The 18,843-nt window shown below is 50.2% G+C and overlaps 1 protein-coding gene across 1 annotated transcript in view; it reads left to right on the top strand.

The window, feature by feature from the left end:
- Positions 1 to 10,428: 10,428 nt before the first annotated feature.
- GLT1D1 (glycosyltransferase 1 domain containing 1) overlaps positions 10,429 to 18,843 on the top strand; it is a 50,977-nt gene continuing 42,562 nt past the window's right edge. Inside the window, exons 1-2 of the mRNA XM_033098448.1 lie at positions 10,429 to 10,586; positions 17,606 to 17,754. Of these exons, the coding sequence (XP_032954339.1) occupies positions 10,519 to 10,586; positions 17,606 to 17,754 (217 nt within the window). The 5' untranslated portion in view covers positions 10,429 to 10,518. The remainder of the gene's footprint in view (positions 10,587 to 17,605; positions 17,755 to 18,843) is intronic.

The following is an 18,843-nucleotide window of genomic DNA, read 5'->3' as shown; positions in this document are numbered from 1 at the left end:
GCTTTCAAGTGTTTGCCGGGCGCCCCGAGGTGCCAGCCCCGCCGCTGCAAAGCCGGCCCGCGCTGAGGCTGACGCCTGCGTGGCTGGGCGGGCCCCGCGCCCGCCGCCTGGCCCCCGGCCGCCCGTACTGCGGCAGGCGCTTGTCTGGGGTGTGGGCCGCCCTGCGCACAGGAGGACGGTTAGTCGCCGCCCTCCCCTCTGCTCTCCACTGGATGCCGGTTCCACCCCAGTGCCCCAGCTGTGACAACTGAAAATTCCTCCAAATGGCCCCTGGGCCGCAGAATCACCCCCATTGAGAAACCACTGCCCTAGAATGAGCCAAGCTCAGAGCCCGGCTCCTTGTCACGTGGTTGGCATCCTGTCTTCCTCCAGTTCTCAACTCCAGGGTCATTTCTTAGAAGCGTTTCTTGACCAGCCCATGCAAAGTCGACCCCACCCCCATCCTGTTTTAGTTTCCCCATCGTATTTGTCTGTTTTATTGTTTATTCTTTTGTCTCCCCAGCTTGTCCGTGGTCCCCATGGTGCAAGCTCCATGGTGGCAGCGTTCTTCTGTTTCTTGTTCCTCACCGTGCCCCCGGTACCTACAACAGTGCCTGGCCCATGGAGTGGGACAGAGTGTCCTCCAAAACCGGCCCCCAGCATGTCTTCAGAAATGGGGAAGCATGGCTGCAATGATTCAACTAGTGTGACATTGTTTCCTCTTCCTCCATCCTTAACTCCAGCGAAGAAAAGGAAGGAGCCATCACCTGGGAAGGCGGCTTGCCAGTGGGTCATCAGGGTAGGTGGTCCTTCTGAAGACACTTAAGTAGCAAGTATTAACATTTTTACCTTCCTAAATGTCTGACACCTAGACTAATGCCTGGTGTGCTGGCACACAGCAGGCCGTAGGTGAATATTTAATGAGAGCACCAGGAAGCCAGAACAGGACCTTCCCCACACGATCCAGCAGTGCTAGCCAGCTTAATTATCAGCCTGTATCACTTTCCCGATCGTCCCCGATGAGATCAGATCCCCTCCTTGTATGTCATTACAGCACCCTATACTTCTTTTTTTACACAGCACCCATTATAATTTATAATTACTTATTTTGTGAAACTGACAGCTATCTTCCAAGCTGGAGGGCTGACTTCGTTTATTTTGTCCTCACTATATTCCTAGAATCGAGCGCAGTAGCCACCAATGATAAATACGTGTGGAATTAACTGCATAAATGAATGAATATTTGTTGAATTGTAAATGGTGCTGAAAGAACCTCTCTAGTCACCTGATTTTTTTTTTTTTTTTGACATTCCCATGATGTCTACAGCGTATATTTGTAGCCTCATTTCACTAACGGGAAAAGCAAACCCCTAAAGATCCCTCTGCAGGATCACACATAGTAGGAGGCGTTGGAATCAGGCTTAAAGAAAAGGCTTGTAACTAGGTAATTCCTAGCCCAGTGCTTCTTCCACCCTTCAGCCAGTAGACGAGGCAGGACCTCTGAGTGTTTGACCCAAGACGGACAGGACTGACACTCAGGCAGAGTCCAGAATAACATGAACATTAGACGTGGGATGAAAAGCCGTTTGGCGTGGCTCGTGCGATGGCGTGGTGTTGAACCTTTGCCCGTTATAGATGTGCCATTTTGGAGGACAGCAAACCACCTCAATTGGATTGTTTCAGTGAAGAAGCATAAAGCTGAGAGAAAAGGGGGGAGGGAGGCAGTTACAGAGTTCAGGTTGACACTGAGGAATTCGGACTGCTTGTTTCTGACCCGTGGGAGGGGTCTTGGGCACTGCCATCTCTCATGCCTTGAGATTGCAAAACAAATCCAGCAGGCAGAAATGTTTTGGTTTGGCTGCAGTGTTAAAAAAAAAAAAAAAAAAAAAAAAGCCAAGACCACGTACTGCAAGATTCCATTTCTATGAACTGTCCAGAATCGGCAAACCTGTACCGACAGAGTGCAGATGGCGGTGTGATTGCCAGGTGCGGGGGGATGGGAAGATTGGGGAATGGCTGCTAAAGGGTCCGTGGTTCCTTTTTGTGGTGATGGAAATATTCTAAAATTAATTGTGCTGATAGTTGCACAACTCGGTGAATGTACTAAAAATCATCAAATTGAACACTAGATGGATTGAACTATATGGCGTGTGAATTATGTCTCAATAAAGCTGTTGCCCCCAAAAATGTGAGGTAACAGTTAAAAATTGGAAGGTTTCACATACAAATTTGGATGCCCTGCTGCTAGTAAAAACCTGAGAACTCTGGCAACTTTGGGACTTGTGGTCACCTGTTACTCTAGTGACAGCACCCTATCCCTGCTCGAACCACGCCTCTCGTGTTTGTTCTTATATATTCTGCACAGGTCACAGTCTTACAAGGCTGGGCCTATGACCTGCTTGGCAAAGAGACCCTGCAGAAGTATCCCTGGGCCAGGTCTGGGCCTAAACCTTAAGAAGGTCTGGCAGCTCTCACTTCTGTGCCTATAAGAGTCCAGAATGCCATGTAAGAAGTCCAGCTACCTTGCTGGAGAGGTCACATGATGAGGGACAGGCAGCAGTGACCTGGTAGAGTGGGGGGATCCCATTGCCCCAGCACCCCAGGCCACCTGCCAGCTGAATGAAGCCACACAAATCATGACCAGCAAGACCAAAAGAAAAACTGCTCTGCCGAGCCTCAACCCCGATAGCAGAACTGAACAAACAAGATAGTTGTTATTATAAACTAGTAAGTACTGGGGAGGTTTGTACCCGGCATCAGATAGTGGAAACACAGCTGACTTCCCTCACAGCCGTTGTCTGCTGACGGCCGGTAATAGCCACTGTCTTTAATGAGGCATGCACTTTCTAGCTTACTGAAATCCTCCCCTCTCTGTTGTTTTGTTTTTCTCACGGTAGAGAAATTATCCTCTGTGTCTGCACTGTCCAGTGCAGTGTTTGAACTTAGATTAGTTCCAATTCCATAAAATGAAACTGCTTTCCCTCAGTCTCACCAGCCACATTTCTAGTGCTCAGTAGCCACACGTGACAAGCGACGCCCATGTTGGCCATCACTCTACCCCTGCAGAAAGACCTGTCTGACACCGCTGCTCCGCGCCCACGTGAAAGGGCCCGATCACTCACTTGTCCGACACGCACACCCTCTTTGTCCTTCCAAACAGAATCCTGATTCCACTCAGGTGTTTACTTGTCCCCATCCCATTCCGCTCCCCACCAGCTACCCATCTAGCCTGGAAGAAACTAACTTCATTGTTTCTGGATCTGGCTAGTTGAAACCAATGCTGGTCTCTCCTGCTCTTCAGGAACCCAGATGCTAGCCACCGGGGATATGAAAATCTCTTAGGGCCCAGGAGAAGACAGGTGACATAAATTGGCCCAGCAAGGCTGAAGGAAAGAACCCTTATTCCATGACTGCGAGACAGACACACTTTTCCAAACTGGGCGTGAAGTAGGAATTCCGTGGCCCCAATTGCTGCCGGCAGCTATCTCACAACCCTGAGAAGAACAGGTTTAGGATGAAGCCAGCTTTGTGGGTAGCACAGTTGAGAATCAAGGAAAAGTCAGATAATAAAAGATAACAAATCTTACATTGTTTAAGCTACTGTGTTGGATTTTCTGTTACCTGTAGCCAAAGCCACTTACTGTGATTCGATCAGGAAGTGGGAACATTAAAGGTAGAGCAAGGGAGGGCAACCTGATTTTTGTTTTCTCGGACCCGGCCCAATTTGCTCTTAGAGTTCTCTGCCTGGCCCCCTGTGATCGGGGGTTGTCAGCCCTTGTACTAAGCCCCAGTGATTGTATAGCTAAAGACTTGGTGGAAGTGGCCTCTCCCCACGTTGTTGGGTATACTTGTCCTGAAAACAACTGTGTGAGTCTCTCCTGTGCAGCTAAACTAGTCAGATAAATAAATGACCTAATGCACCCAGCAGGTACCCAAAGGATAGACAATACTGCCTTACAAAGTAGTCCTGTGGGCAGCCTCTTCACTTCAAAGGCCTTCTGGGAAAGAGGACCTCGCTGCCAGGATACTGTGGTGTGGACTGGCATTGCAAATGCAATGTTCACTCTAAAATGCAGTGGCCTTCCTTCTCCGTCAGCGCCAGTCCCCTGTGCCTTATCCAGTGCAGAGCTCAGAGAGATGCTACCGGATGGAGTGGATTCAGAAACCAGCGGAGACTGAGGACATTTCAGGTGCTGTCAGATTTCTCTGACTTCTTTCATGACACTTCTGCTTGTTGTTTCACATCTGCATTGCTCACCCCTGGTTGCCCCATCTGTCACAGTTCCAGCTTCCTCAAAACACTGGTCTACCAGTAGCCATCATGGACTCTGCGTCAGCAGGACATCACTCAGTCAACAAATAACCTTTGAACACCTACTCCCTAGGTCACAACAGCCCATTGTCTGCATCATGGCCCATGCTTCTGCTTTTCTGGGCCCCAGTTCTCTGCCAAGGGTCCCTGATAGGCCCCGCTCGTCTTTGTGTCAGGCCACGGCGTAAGTCATTAGCCATATTAGCGTCACCGGCCATGTCATCGAGCTTTGGACTGTCTTTGGACGTGGAGAGTTGTCATAAATTCTATTTATTTCAAGGAGTCCCATTTCTGTCTGGCTGCAGGTAACCTGGGTAGAAGCAGAAAATACAAGAGCTAAGAACTGCCAACAATGGACGGAACCAAGTCTTACATTCCTGAGCCCAAACCAAAGCCACACGAACCTCCTCTGTGTGAATTAACTCAGCTCTTAGAATAACTCGCGTTTTGGTTTCCTAGAGGATGTGAGAGTGTGTGGCCAGGGAGATGGGTTGGGATTTGATGTTTTTCAAGCCCTCATTTTATTGGACCCTTGTGAGCAGCAACCTCTATTTCGTGGGTTCTTTCCCGCCTGCGTTTCACAAACCCACAGGACACCTGCAAGAGCCGGGCATTCACCAATACAGTGGGGGAAGTGGGAGAGGGAGTGAGAGTAAGTTCAAGAAATAACTTCTGCTTCCTCTTAGTTGAAGAAGTACGAGATGATGACAGATGTGGGACCATATCTGATGGTTCTGTTTTGACTGCCACTTGTAGAATTCCTTACAAATATCTGACTCTATTGCAATCATAAAATGAACATCAGTAGTTATAAGTGTATTTGTTACTTAGATTAGGCCTCACAGGGAAGATCAATGGAGATGAATACAAAGGATTAGAATTGAAGTCCATACATAAAATAATTCAGCAGATGATAAAAAAGGCATTTCCAATCCATGGGGAAAGGATAGATTGTGCAATAAATTCTGTTGGAATAAGCGATTAAACGTGAGGAAAGGAGGCTTTGCATATCGATCATACCAACATAAATTCCAGATGGATAAAATATGGTCATGGAGAAATAAAAATACGAAAGCATTAAGAGACAATATCGGCAAATATAAAATCTTAGGAGGGGAGTGCTTTTCTAAGCCTAACATTAAAGTCATAAAAGAAAAGTCGACTGATTTGACTGCATAAAGACTTAAAAACTAATTTGTGTAAAAAATAATCATTTTGGTTAACAGCCAACAAATTGGAAAAAAATATTTAAAACACAAACGACAAAGTGAATGGCCTCATGTTATAGAGTTCTCAGGAATCCTATGAAATGTATTGGCTAAACATCCAGTAGTTACAATTGTCAGAGTGAACGCCGGGCGCTGTAGAGGACAGCTGTGCTTGGTCTCCCTCAATCAGCATCTCCTCCTCCTCTGGCAAGAGCACCTTGACTTTTCACTAAGCAGTGCTCGCTGTGGTTCAGGGAGGACTGATTGTTCTCCTAGGCTGGGAGTCCTCAAGTGACCTCAGCCTGTCCAATGACAGCAGTCCATCTAGCATTGAACTGCAGTGATTGGCTCAGAGATGGACATGTGACCCAAGTTGGTCTAATCACAGCTAATCCCATGACTTACTCTGGAGTACCCAGGGAAAAAAAAGTGTTCTTCTTTCTGCTGGATTTATAATTATAAAGGTATGAGCCTGGAGTTGCCAGGGCCCATCTTGTGAAACTCAAGAATGAACCTAGAAGAACGAAGAAAGATCTTGTATCAAAATGACATTTTCTACGTCTTGGGTCTGATCATGGCTTGAAGTAGCTTTTTTACTGGACATGACAGTTGTGACCCCATAAATTCTTTCTGATTAGGCAAATGTGAGTTTCTGTCACTTGCTGCTGAGAAAGTCCTAACTCATACAAGCAGTAGATATGCACGCACACATACAGAGAAAAGAAAGAAGACTAATGCCCTCAGGAAAGAAAAATTCAAATGACACCAATAATTCAAAAATGCAAAAAGAGGGGCCCATGCTTTGTCACTTAAAGTAGAAAGTACCCAGGGCTGACGTTGTTCTGGGAAATGAGTGTGCTCATAAATGACCAATAGAAAAGTAAACTGGTGCCACTTTTCTGGAGGGTAATTAGTCATTTGTATCAAAATGCATTCACCTGCACTTTGTGCAATTGCACTTCTAGGAATCTAAGATCGTGCGCAGATTTAGCTATTTTATGTTCATTATGACGCTGCTTAAAAATAGCAAGAAGCTTGGAAACAGTGAAGCTGTACCGTAAGAAAGCAGGGATGAAATCTGCAATGCCAGCACACGTGGAATACATTGCAGTCACTCACGTGATACTGTAGGCGCGGGATTCTGGAAAAGTATTCGTCACATCTTATTGTACTGATTTTCTGTTGCTCTGTAGCAAAGAACCACAACTGTAGCGACTCACACAACACCCATGAGCTCACAGGCCTGTGGGTGGGAAGTAGGCCTGGCGGAAATCGAGGTGTGGGCGGGCTGGGGTCTCCTCGGGAGATCTTTCCAGCTCCTGTGCTTGTGACGGAGTCTCGTTCTCTGAGGTGGGGCGTTGAGGTGGTCATTTCCTGCTGGCTGTCAGCTGGGGGGCTGCTCTCTGCTCGGAGACCCTGCCAGTGTCCCTTATCACCGAGCCACCCCTGCGCCGTCATTCCTAAAGCCAGCGATAGGGAACCACCCTGACATTAAGTCCCTGTCACGCTTTGACTCTTTCTGATGTCAAGAAATGCCCGGTCCCTTCAAAGGGCCCATTATTGGGTGACACTCACCCTGCATCATGTCTCTAGCTGAAGGGCAACTCATCTGGGATTTAATCACATCTGCAAATCTCCTTCACAGCGCTGCCTGGATGGGTGTCACTGAAGGCAGGCAGGGCACCTTAGGGGCAGGTTCAAGTTTCCTACCCCAATTATTAAGTAAAGAACAAATGACAAGAACTATGTAGAGAGGGTCCCTATTTTTTGTAACAATGATAAACAAAACTCACACCAGAATAAAAATCAACAACAAAATACACTGTGTCCATATATCAGAGCTAAAGAAACTTAGTAAAGAGTCCACACTGCCTGTGCTACTTCTGGAGGGTCAAGGCTCAATGTTTTCATCCGTAAAGTGTGGGAAGGGGGAGGGGTGAACGGGCAGGGGGAGGGGATCAATGGAGGAAAGCTGTAGCGTGCTTGGAACACAGCTAGGCCCGTGGGGAGCGCACAGTAAACACGACTATTTATTTATCCAAGTCTGGAGAAACTTGAAACCAAGGTATTAATAATGGTTATCTCAGGGTGGTGGGATTCTGTGCGGTTTTTAAATTGTTTTGTTTATCTGTATGTGTTAAACATATATTGGTTATGCGATAAAAATAAATCAAAGATTATAAGAATAAATATGGGCTTCTGTGAACGACGGGTTGTTACTAAAAGCAGTTAAAGCATTTTCCTTTCAGTAAACCTCCACTGTGCCCAGAATTGGACGTGTGTCTCCTGCATTGTGACGAGTATGAAGCTTCAGAGCAGCACAAAGGCTCTCAGGTGCACTGTCTTACTGAGCAGTGACGACAATCTTTACTCGTGCATCCTTGTGCTGGAAAGCTCAGAACCGGTCTGCACAGCCATCAGAGCAGCAGTGGGCGTCCAAGGCCTGCTTTCTTGCCTAAAGCTCAAAGGGAAAGCCACCTAGACTGGTGACTGTCCTCAGGTTCGTTAAGCAACACTGGAAGGAACTAGTTATTTTCAGACCAACAGCTTTTTTTTGGTATTTGGCCACTTTCCAGTGCCGTAAGTGAAAGCCAGGAAGAGGAAACATAAGCATGGCATTTAAACCACAGTTCTGTGGTACCTTGTTTTTCATAAGGAGATGGAATGCTCTCTGTCTCTCTCTCAGTGTCTCTATGTCTCTGTCTCTGTCTCTGTCTCTCTCTCACAAACACACACACACACACACACACACACACACACACACACAGCATTTGTAGTTCTTAGTACCATAGAGGGAAATGATGGTGTAAAGATTGGAAACTCTGATAGAAACAAAGGAGGCGAGTGCCTCACTTATTAATACCATGAAGGAAAAAAAAAAAAAAGATGTCCTGATTTTGGTCACAGCGCCATTTCTAAAGTCAATATGCCCACAGTACTCTTCCTTGAGAGTGCCATCATTTTTATACAGGGTAGATAATAAAGTCTCATTCTCCCCAGTGCTAGGAACTAGAGAGAGAGTCTGAGCAAACACTCTGATCAAAGGAAAAAGCAGATTTTGCTTTACATGTACCTATGTGAAGACCCTTATGCTAGAAGTATCTGCAGAAATCTCAGACGCCTGCAACCTTTTCTGGTCTATTGCCCCTCCCCCAGTAATTATTTCTGCATTATTCCGTAACAACACATTTGTCTTTGTACCTACCTGGTATAGCACCTACTTGGGAGAAGCATCGAAGACTTCATCAAAAGGAACTAACTGTGATACTGTTGGTGGGTTTTCTCGTTTTGCAAATGGGTAAATGGTAGCAATGAATGGATGAAGTAACAGGCCCCAGAAGTGACTCGTCAGTGTCTCTTAATTTATGGAACAGATGAAAATTCGATAACACCGAATTTCAGCCTAGGAGATCCTATTGTCGCGCTGACTCCGATTGAAGATCAGGAATGCAGTCTCGTAGGAATAAACTGAACGACAGTGCAAATTCAATGATTTTAATTAACAAGCGGCCAATCCTGCCTTCCCTACTCACGACCCTTGTCCTAGGCAAGCAGAGGCAAGGGCCCTGAGTGAGCTCACCATCTAGCTGGGGCGTGGGGGTGGGGCTGACTGCTCTGTGATTATAAAGCAGGATGGGATCAGAACAGGAGAAGGGACAAAGAGCCATGGTTGTAGGGGACAGTCCCAGATGAGGCAGTGGGAGGCTTTGCTTTCATCCATGCATCCATTTTTGAGATGGGCCTCTTTAGTGGATTGAATGGTGGCCCTCCCAAAAGATATGTCCACGTCCTAGTCCCTGGAACCAGTCATCTGTTGTGTGTACCCATCATTTTATTCAGGGTGGCAATGCCCAGCTAAGGGACTACATTTCCCAGCTGCCTTGGATGGAAGGGGTAGTCCTGTGGCCAATGAGATTAAGGCATAAAGGCTGTGCTACATTCCAGGAGGAGCCCTTAAAATGAAATGCACCATTTTGGGCTCACTGTTTCGCCCTTCCTTCCTGCTGCCTGGAATGTGAGATGAGGGTTGGGGCAGGAGCAGCCACACTGCATCCTGAGGCCACCTTGAGAACAGAGGCCCAACAGGAAAAGGCTGGGGCCCTGCTGACTGTGGAGCCAAGAAATAAACTTCAATTGCTGAAAGTCTACTAGGCTGTAAGCTGTAGTCAATCAATAATGTCCTCACGGTCCTCCACCTTTTGTGTATTAAAGTCTCTCCTGAGCCCCTGTCCCCCGGGTCCTCCGAACCACTTCCGGTTTGGTGCCGCCCCGTTGGAATGGATGTTTGTGGGCACTTAACATTTTCAGTATGCCCAGTTTATCTTTTAACACATCTAATGGGGGCAGCTGCTGCTTCGCTCCAGTCAGCTGTGGGACTGATGGCTTCGTGTTGCCAGATCTCTCAATTGTCAAGAGCTCTCAGAAACCCCTGGAGCTGGTCTCCACGGGAGCGGACGCCGGCTACCCTGGTCCCTGCGGGAGGGAATCTCATTCACCGCTGGTGCTGACCGGAGGGTGGGGACCCACTGACCCCTGGTCCCCAGGCGAGCAACCTGCAACCACCCCGATCCCTGTGTGTCTGTGTGTGGGGTGTTATCCGTGGCCACCCCTGGTGATCTCGAAAAGGTACCCGACAGCACTGCTGATGCTTGTCTCCATGGGAGCAGACTCACTGCCACGCCTGGTCTCCCAGGAGCGGACCCACGGCCACCCTCGGACCCCATGGGGCTCCACCCTGGTCTCTTCTGCTTCCCATGGAAGGACCCCGGGGAACCCCCGGTCCAGGTCCCGTGGGAGTGGCCCCGCGCCCCTGCTCCCCCCCGCCCGCCAGCATGCGCCCCCTGCCGGCCACGTGCGCCCCGGCCCGGGGCGCTGGAACCGCCGAGCGCGGGCGCGGCCTTGGGCGCGGCGGGCGGGACTGACCCAGCCGGACGCCCGCCGGCCGGGTCCGCGTCCCGCCCCCGCCCCCGGGCCCGGTCGCGGCGGGGCGGTCGATGGCCCGGCGGCGACGGCGGCGGCATGCGGCTCCTGTTCCTGGCGGTGCTGCGGCCGCACACGGGCAACGCGGTCACAGCCCAGCGCGTCCGGTAGGTGTGGCAGCCCCCCGAGCATCGCGGCGTGGCGGGGACCGGGGACCGGGGCCGGGGCGCGGCCGCGGGCTCTGGGTGTGGCCTCCCCGCCGCGCCGGGCCTCCGGGAACCGCGAACCCAAACGGACTGGCCCGCGGGGCGCGGGGGCCTGCACGGGCGCAGGCGCAGAGAGGGGCGCGGGGCAGCCCAGGACCCCGGCCCCCGCCCGCCTCGGCGCGGCCGTCCTAACGCGCCCCCGGCCCTCGCGTAGCGGGAGGAGACCGCACTCAGGGACCCGCACTGGGCGGCACGGCCGGACGCGCGCAGAGGTGGCCGGCGTGCCCTCGGCGCTCACCTTCGCCTGGGTGTCCTCACTGAGGCTTTCTGTTTATTGTGAGCGACCGGGGTTTGGGGACACAGAGACGCAAAGGAAAGTCGGGACTTCCTGACCCGTCCCTTTCAGTGGGGACAGGAGAGACAGGCTAGAGACACATGGATCTGTAGTGTGACATGCACGAGTATGACAGGAACCTGGCGTGCTCGTGCGCATGTGCCATTTAGGCAGGATGCTCCCGGGACGCCTGCCTGCTAGTGTCGTTTGCGCAGAATCCCGAGAGTGAAGGAGGGACCCTTGAAGCTAGGCGGTTGGCGGGGGTGTGCAGCAAGGGCACAGACCGTCCTGTCCTTTGGGTCTGCTCTGCACACGTGTCCTGGGTCCTGGGCCAAAGGAGCCTTGCCTGCCGCCTCCCTCTCGTCATCCCCTGTTCGGATCTCTCCTGTCGTCTAGACTGCTTACCTTCTAAACACTTACCCTTCGCTGCAATTATCTTGTTTTATGTTTACTTATTTACTTTTTCTCGTCTCCTCTCTGGAATGTAAGCTCTCAGGTCGGGGAGGGAGCTGGTTAGTGCCTGAAGCTTAACAGAAACCTTTAAAGCAAACCTGACTTGGCTTCCTGAAATTTCTCAATTCACTTCCCCCTCTGGGTCAACTTCCCCATCATTAAAAAGAGCAATGGGGGCTACCCCAACCGTTGAATGCCCACTGCTGCTTAAAACTGTTAGTTCTCCTGAAGATCCTAAGTGAAAATGACGGGTGGAGGGTACATGAGTTTTCTGGAGTTTACAGTTAGGATTTCACAGTGAGGATTTTCATTGCACCGGGTCACCGTGAGTGTAACGCCAAGCTCTGCCCTCACTCACTGGGCATCTATAGCAAGGACCAGGCCTGTGGTCTCCCTCTCAGGAAGCACATCCCAGGGCGGGGGCAGGGGGAGTTTCCTATGGTGACAGACGCCCACCCAGCAGTGAGAACCAGAGGATCTTATCAGACTTCCTCTGTAAGAGACCCCTGCCCCTCCAAGAGAATAAGGTTGGGGTCCCCCTCAGTGTAGCAGGGGAGGGTGTCTGAGTTACGTAAGACTGGATTTTAAGAAAAGGAGAAACGGGTCCATTCTTGCACACTCAAGTCTTTGGTTATAAACGATCACGGGATACACAAATCCTGAGGCTGAATTGGGGGGACTGCATGCACATGGGAAGTCCAGGGCGCTCTGGGAGCCTCTAGGGGGGCAACCCACCCCAGGCGAGAGGTGAGGAGAGCCTGTGGGCCTGCGGCCTCCTGCCCTCACTGCGGCAGGTGAGGCACTGTCGTCGCAGTCTGGCCTCTCGTCCAGGACGTGGGAGCCGGTGGTCCATGCCTCACGGGCTTGTTCTGAGCGTCACACGCGAGTTGTACATTTTCAGTATTTAAGACAAGGCCCGAGTTCAGTTTGCGCCTAGTAAATGGGAGCTGTTGGGACAGTTGGGACCATGGTTGGCCAAGCGGGGCAGGATCAGCGGGAGGAGGGGCGTGTCCCAGGCGGAGCGAGCAGAGGCTGGTGGTGGACAGTGTGCCTTCTGAGCCTGGGTGGCGTGGCCTCGGCAGTGTAGAATTCTCTAAATCAGTGATTCTCCATGGGAGCTGAGGCTGAGAGGCGGTGCAGAGGACGAAGGGGCATTCGGTAATGTCTAGAGACATTTTTCGTTGTCACAGTGGGAGGGGGGCTACTGGCGTCTAGAGGGCAGAGACCAGGGATGCTGCAAAATCCCCTACAGTGCCCAGGACGGTTCTCAAACCGAAGAACTGAGCCAGCTCAAAAAGTCAGCAGTGCTGGGGCTGACAGACCCCATTTGAGGTGGAGTCACCCCCGTGGCCACAGAGACAGGCAGGACCGTGTCACACAGGACTTCAGTTCGTGCCGGGAACAGAATTAAACCACGAAGTGCCGTCCGAATTCTGTGTGGTCAGATCGTTTTGGCCGCAGTGGATTCGGTGTGGTGGCAGAGGACACGGGCACTTGGGTTTGCCATCGTTTGGAAGTAAAATTGACAGGGCTCAGGAATCAATTGTGGGGAGTGTCAAGTGACAAAATGAGTGCAGTTGAGTAAGGAGCTTGATGCCCTTTATTCAAGGGAAGGCAATCCAGGGCTGGGGAGGCAAGAGCTGGTTTTAGGGAGCTTTGAAAAAGGCAATGTGGGAACAGGTGTGATTGGCTAGGAGGTCAGGAGGCCCCACCTTCTAGGGTCAGGTGAGCCAGCGAGAGCTGAGTTGGGGGCTGTGACCGGTGGATGTCAGGTTTCCTTGATCGGTGTTTCTGTCCTGCAGCCTGACTTCGGTTGAGTTTTTTGACTGGGGCTGGACCATTGGGCCTCCCATTTGTGGGTTCCGGTGCACAAATTAATTTTATCAGGAGTGAGGGAGGAAAACCCATGACTTCCTGCATTGTAGAGAGAAAATACTGAGAGAAGGAAAGGGGAAACCTTAGGTATATAAGGGTCTTTGTGGGTAGCTGGGGCCTCTGCTGTCTAGAAGATGTTTAGAATATGCAGATGAGAGAGTAGAAGGTGTTACGGTAGAAAAATCTGTCTGGGGATCAATAACCAGAGAGTGACTGTTTTATTGTCTGTGTGGCCCTTTAAATATCCTTCCGTAGGTCTGCTGCGTGTGGGTGAGTTCTGACCCTGAGGCTGTTAGGTAGCATTTTAAATATCTTTCAGGAGTTTTCCTCCTGAGTACTTTAATATTAGAATCTACGGTAGGACCTGCTTATTAGCGTAAAGCATTTCAGAAGTAATAAGCGGGGTGAGGGTATGTGGTTTGCTGGGACGGTTACATGGGCCCTTGTGTGAACATAAAGTCAGGGAGCCTGCAGCACTGTCCTCTGTCCCCTGGCTCAACGAGGAGGGGGCTGGTCTGGCTGTCAGAGTGGGGCCTGTGGGGAGGGGAACCTATGGTGCCCCACCACCTCTCATTCCCTGAGGTGGTAAACACTTTCCAGAGGAACTTGCAAAATATTTTCCAGAAGATCTGCAACTCCCTGAACCAGGCACATGGATTCAGGTCAGTGCCTCACAGTTCAGGCCAAAATTAAAAAGCAGCTCCGGGGGCGGCCGGATGGCTCAGTTGGTTAGAGCGCGAGCTCTCAACAACAAGGTTGCCGGTTCAATTCCCACATGGGATGGTGGGCTGTGCCCCCTGCAACTGAGATTGAAAACGGCGACTGGACTTGGAGCTGAGCTGCGTCCTCCACAAGGAGACTGAAGGACAATGACTTGGAGCTGATAGGCCCTGGAGAAACACGCTGTTCCCCAATATTCGCCCCCAATATTCCCCAATAAAATTTATATATGTGTATATATCAGCTCCAGTGAGTTAGGAGAACAAGGTTCATATCGTGTGGTGAAGAAATATACTGCACGAGTAACAGATTAAAAAACAAAAAAGTACCACGGTTGCTTTGGCGACAAAGTGACGGGAAATCTCTATATAGTTTCAAAGGGTGCTTTCTGTTAGGATAAATAGGACACATCCTCAGAAACCTTGAAAGAATCTTCTAAATGGAGGCTGGACAAACTACTGCCTGAGGGTCAGACAGAGGCGAGAAAGTCTAGAGGCACAGAGCCTGTGGGCGGTAAGAGGGACCCTGTGTCCTCAGACCCCAAGGTATTTCCTCTCTGGCCATTTCCAGAGAAATTTTTCCATCCTGTTCTTAAACTAAACTGTCAGATACTCAGCTGGCTTCTTGGCTTCCTGGAGTTTTGTCTGCAGGGCTCCTGAGGGGAGGGGAAAGGAATGGAGAGGGGTGGGAAATAAGCACAGGGGGGAGGATCCAGGCTTTTGCAGCGCAGTCTGAGCTCTGAATTCAATCCAGGGACGAGCGTGTTGGTATCAGAACTAAGGCAACACCACGGTGGTGCTGAGCGCTGGACTTTGTGTGGTGGGCGGTGACTGTTTGTTCTCTCTCCAGCTGGGACAAGGTGTACGATTATAACATTATAACAGTGTTTGTGTTTGAGTGGAAACACTTTAGATAACAGGAGCAAACAGAAACCCAGAGGGAAACTAACTCCCTAATTAATTGGGGGCGGGGGGAGGAAGAAATCCACACTCCGCAGCGCTGGGCTCTCCATGGCCCAGCAGCTTCCTGCTGTCGGAGGTGTCATACTCCTGGGATGCCAACACGTGGGAAGAAAAAAAGCCTGTGGGAAAATTTTTGAGTTTTTTTATTTTTCTTTCGCGGATCCCGGGAAACTGGATGTCCGTGAAGTTGACGGGAAGAGACTATTTCATGTTTTCCCCTGACGTACTAGTGGTTGGAAGTCAGTTCATGATTCCATTCAGCACATTCATGATTGGGCATCTCCAGTGGGCACAGGGCTGCCCGCGTGCCCACCACCCTCCTAGAGACACAGCCGTTGGCCACAGAGAACTTTTAGCTCCATGCTCAGCATTGTCGTCTGAAGAAGGTTCTAGCATTCTAGCACGGGAAGCAAACACAGGCGTCGGGTTACATGGATTATTTGGGAGTGATTGAGCAAGCCTGGAGGAAAGAAGGGTTCGGGGACAGGGACCGCAATGGCTTCTAACAGGCAGATTTTTATACAAACTAACAATAGTCACTCTAAGCTGCTTGTCTGTTGTGATATCAGAGCTTTTCAGCCTCAAGTAACTCACATCCTAACCCAAATTGAGCTGGACAGTAAAGGGAACGTCACGGTTTATCCTATAAAACGTCTGGAGGTGGGGTGGGCTTCAGGGTTCATTTTGTAGCTAAGATGGTATAGGCAGGAGTTGAGCTCCCGCTGGCTCTTGCGTCCACGTTCCATTCTTGCTAGGTGTTACTTGCCAGCACTGCTTAACCCGACATGTACCCTAGTTCAGGCCCAGCAAGAAAGAGTGAGTCTGAGCCTCTGAAAATGCAGCCCCAAGTCCCAGAATTGCATGTGGGGGGGTGGGAGTGCAGACAGGTGGGATACTGATTGCAGGAGCTGGCAGGAACAGCCCCGGGTCTGGGGACAGTGCATGGCACTCCGCTGAGTGGTGGGGACAGTCAGGGCTTAGGAAAGGGGAACATGGGAATGAATGCTACAGAGGCAGCAAGTATCACTGAGACAGTTGTGCTCTTACAAATCAAAGAAAGGGGAAAAGCAGACCACCGTGAACTGCTGAAGATTTAAGGGAACAACAAATGTTAGTGACATTGAAGGAGCAAGGAATACCGTTGGGGGAAGTAAAACTGGGAAGTTTTCCCTAGAGGTTTAAGTACTTGGCGTTTCCTGGTAAATCGGCAGAGCAGGAGACAGAGACGTGTGTGCCTGGCACCAACTGTTGAGACTGGAATGGGGTGTAGGCTGGCGAACGCTTGTGTCATTTAAAATGTTCCCGCCCTCACATGAAACAAAGCAAAAAGAAACAGATAACATTGATTTGAATCATATATTCTCTTGAACTCAATATATCCAAACAATTTGACATGTCATCCATATAAAAAATATTAAGGCATTATATGTGTTGTATTTTACACTTAGCACATGTCTGTCTATTCAGACCAGTCACATTTCCAGTGCTCAGCTGGCACCGTTTACCTTGTTAGACACCATGGCACTAACCCCGCAGATCGGTGCTTTCTCTCTAGGTTGGGGTAGGGCTCTTCATATCTTAGAGTTCTTCACCCGCCACCCCCAATTCTTTTAGTCGTTAGTCTGCTCTTAGCAGACATTTGAATTTGAGACACTTGCTGATCTAGTTGCTTTGCCTGTTTTGTCCACGGCCCTTTTTTCATTTAAAAAGAGGGATTTCCTAGCAGTCATGTCGAGTACAGGAATCCCCCGGGGAATCGCATTTAACAAGTAGATCTATATGTTACAGCTTACACGGCACAGTCACAGGAATCCTGTCGCAGTGACATCGTGTCCTGCAAGGGTGTTGTTATTGCCTCACTTAACCACAGCCGGGGACGTGGGGCAGTGTTCTCTCCAGTTTACCTTTCCAGACTCGGGCTCAAGGTCTGGGTGAGCGTTCACCCAAGGACCTCCGTTTCATGCCAAGACCTGTGTCATTTCTTTCATGTATGGGACATTCGTGAAATACTGTCCAGAGGGCAACGTTTTACAGTCCAGCACAGCCAACTTTCCCCACCTGTGAGACACCACCGTTCCCCCGGTTGGGATGCAGGTGAACCCACCGGGCTGCCAGGAGGTGCCGGTTCCGAGAGGCCCATGGGGATGGCTCGGCCACCAGGAATATTAGATTTCTGTCTGCCATCTCGGCGTCATGCAGGGGTCTTACTAAGAACTGAGTAACGTATGCTTAAAAACAAACTTTGGGTGTCACCCAGAACTAATGGACAGGAGAAAAAAGTGGAATCAAAGAGATAAAGACGGAGCTTCCTGCCACAGCAAATGCCACTGAGAAATGCAGTGTGTGCCTTGTGTCTCACGGCTGCCAGCACTTCCTGAATTAGCCCTTCCTCCTGCTGGCCTCGGTCCCAGCCAGTCCCAGGTATCAGAGACCGGTGGGTGGATGGTGACCGTCCTTGGCCATGACCTTGTTCTGGATTTCAGGTGCATTGCGTCTCCAAGACAATGCAGAGCAGACACAGCATTAACTTTCTGATGTAATGGTCTTTGGATTTGAAATCTTAATCACGGCAGCAAACTGAGGTGCCTTAATGTTCCTCCATCTTTTTCTTTCCCTGTTCGTACGTTTTGGTAAAGGGACCATCTGGAAGCCGCAGGTCACGTGTGTCTTCTGAAAGATGCCTGTGACTTTGATGGCCCATCCGAGATTGCAGTCCTCATCCAGGCGGAGGCCGTGGAGGCGGCAGTGGCTCTGCATCTGTACCGAGCCGGCCGGCTCTTACAAGGTAACCCTCTCTCTTCCGCAGAGCAGTGCTAGGAACCGTGGAAACCACAGCACCTCCCATTAATGTCCAATTAAACCCCCACGGGACAGCTTCTCTGGTTTACCCGGTTCCACAAGGGAACACAGTCGTCCTTCTGGTTTGTTTTGCTTACCGGTAATTTTCTAAAATGGTATATGTAACTCTGCCAATTGAGAACAGACTAATGTATAAGCTGTTTTTACTGCACGAGGGGCCTTATCCTGAATGTTTTCCATGTGTCTGTCGCTAACTCACAGTGTCATTTTCAGAATGAAAACAGGACTCTTTTACAAAATATAGAATGGGCACCCATGAACGCTGTTATTGCACTGATTTACAAATGAGGGAACTACAGAGATGCTACAGACCGTTTGACGAGCATCAGTGATTTCATAAAGAATATTAGAATTAGGTTGCTAGGTTTGCACCTGACCCCTGTCCTAGGGGGGCTATCGTTTCTGCTGGTACAGGAGTCAAGGTTCTCCAGAGAAACAGAGCCAAGGGACCGAGAGAGACGTGAGAGAGGGGATTTATTACAGGGATTGGTGCATGTGCTGTGGGGGCCACGCAGTCCCGTGACCTGCCGTCTGCAGGCTGGAAACCCAGGAAAGCTGGTTCCGGCCGAGTCCAAAGCCTGAGAACCGGGTGTTGATGGTGTCAGTCCCGGTCTGAGCACCAGGAGTGCGGCTGTCTGCGGGCAGGAGGAGACGGATGTCCCAGCTCAAGCAGATGAGCTGAATTAGGTCTTCCCCAGCCTTTTTGTTCTTTTTGGGCCCTCGATGGATTTGTGCTGCCCACCTGCACAGGTGAGGGTGACCTCAAAGTCTACCAGTGCAAACGCTAATTTCCCCCTGAGACGCCTTCACAGAGACACCCAGACATAACGTTTTGCCAGCACTCTGGGTGTCAAGTGGACGCATAACATTGACCCTCACAGCTGCACAGGAACCATTTGCATCTCCACCTGACGCAAAGCTGCAGAGTATTTAATGCAGCTTCACAGAATGTGAGCTCTTCATTCATAGTCAATAGTGAAATCAAACAGCAGCACCTGCTCTTAGAAAATTAGCT

This window comes from Rhinolophus ferrumequinum, chromosome 25 (genome assembly GCF_004115265.2).
Source record: "Rhinolophus ferrumequinum isolate MPI-CBG mRhiFer1 chromosome 25, mRhiFer1_v1.p, whole genome shotgun sequence".
Lineage (NCBI taxonomy): Eukaryota > Metazoa > Chordata > Mammalia > Chiroptera > Rhinolophidae > Rhinolophus > Rhinolophus ferrumequinum.
Note: the sequence above shows the minus strand (reverse complement) of the source record. Positions and strands in the feature narration are given on the sequence as shown.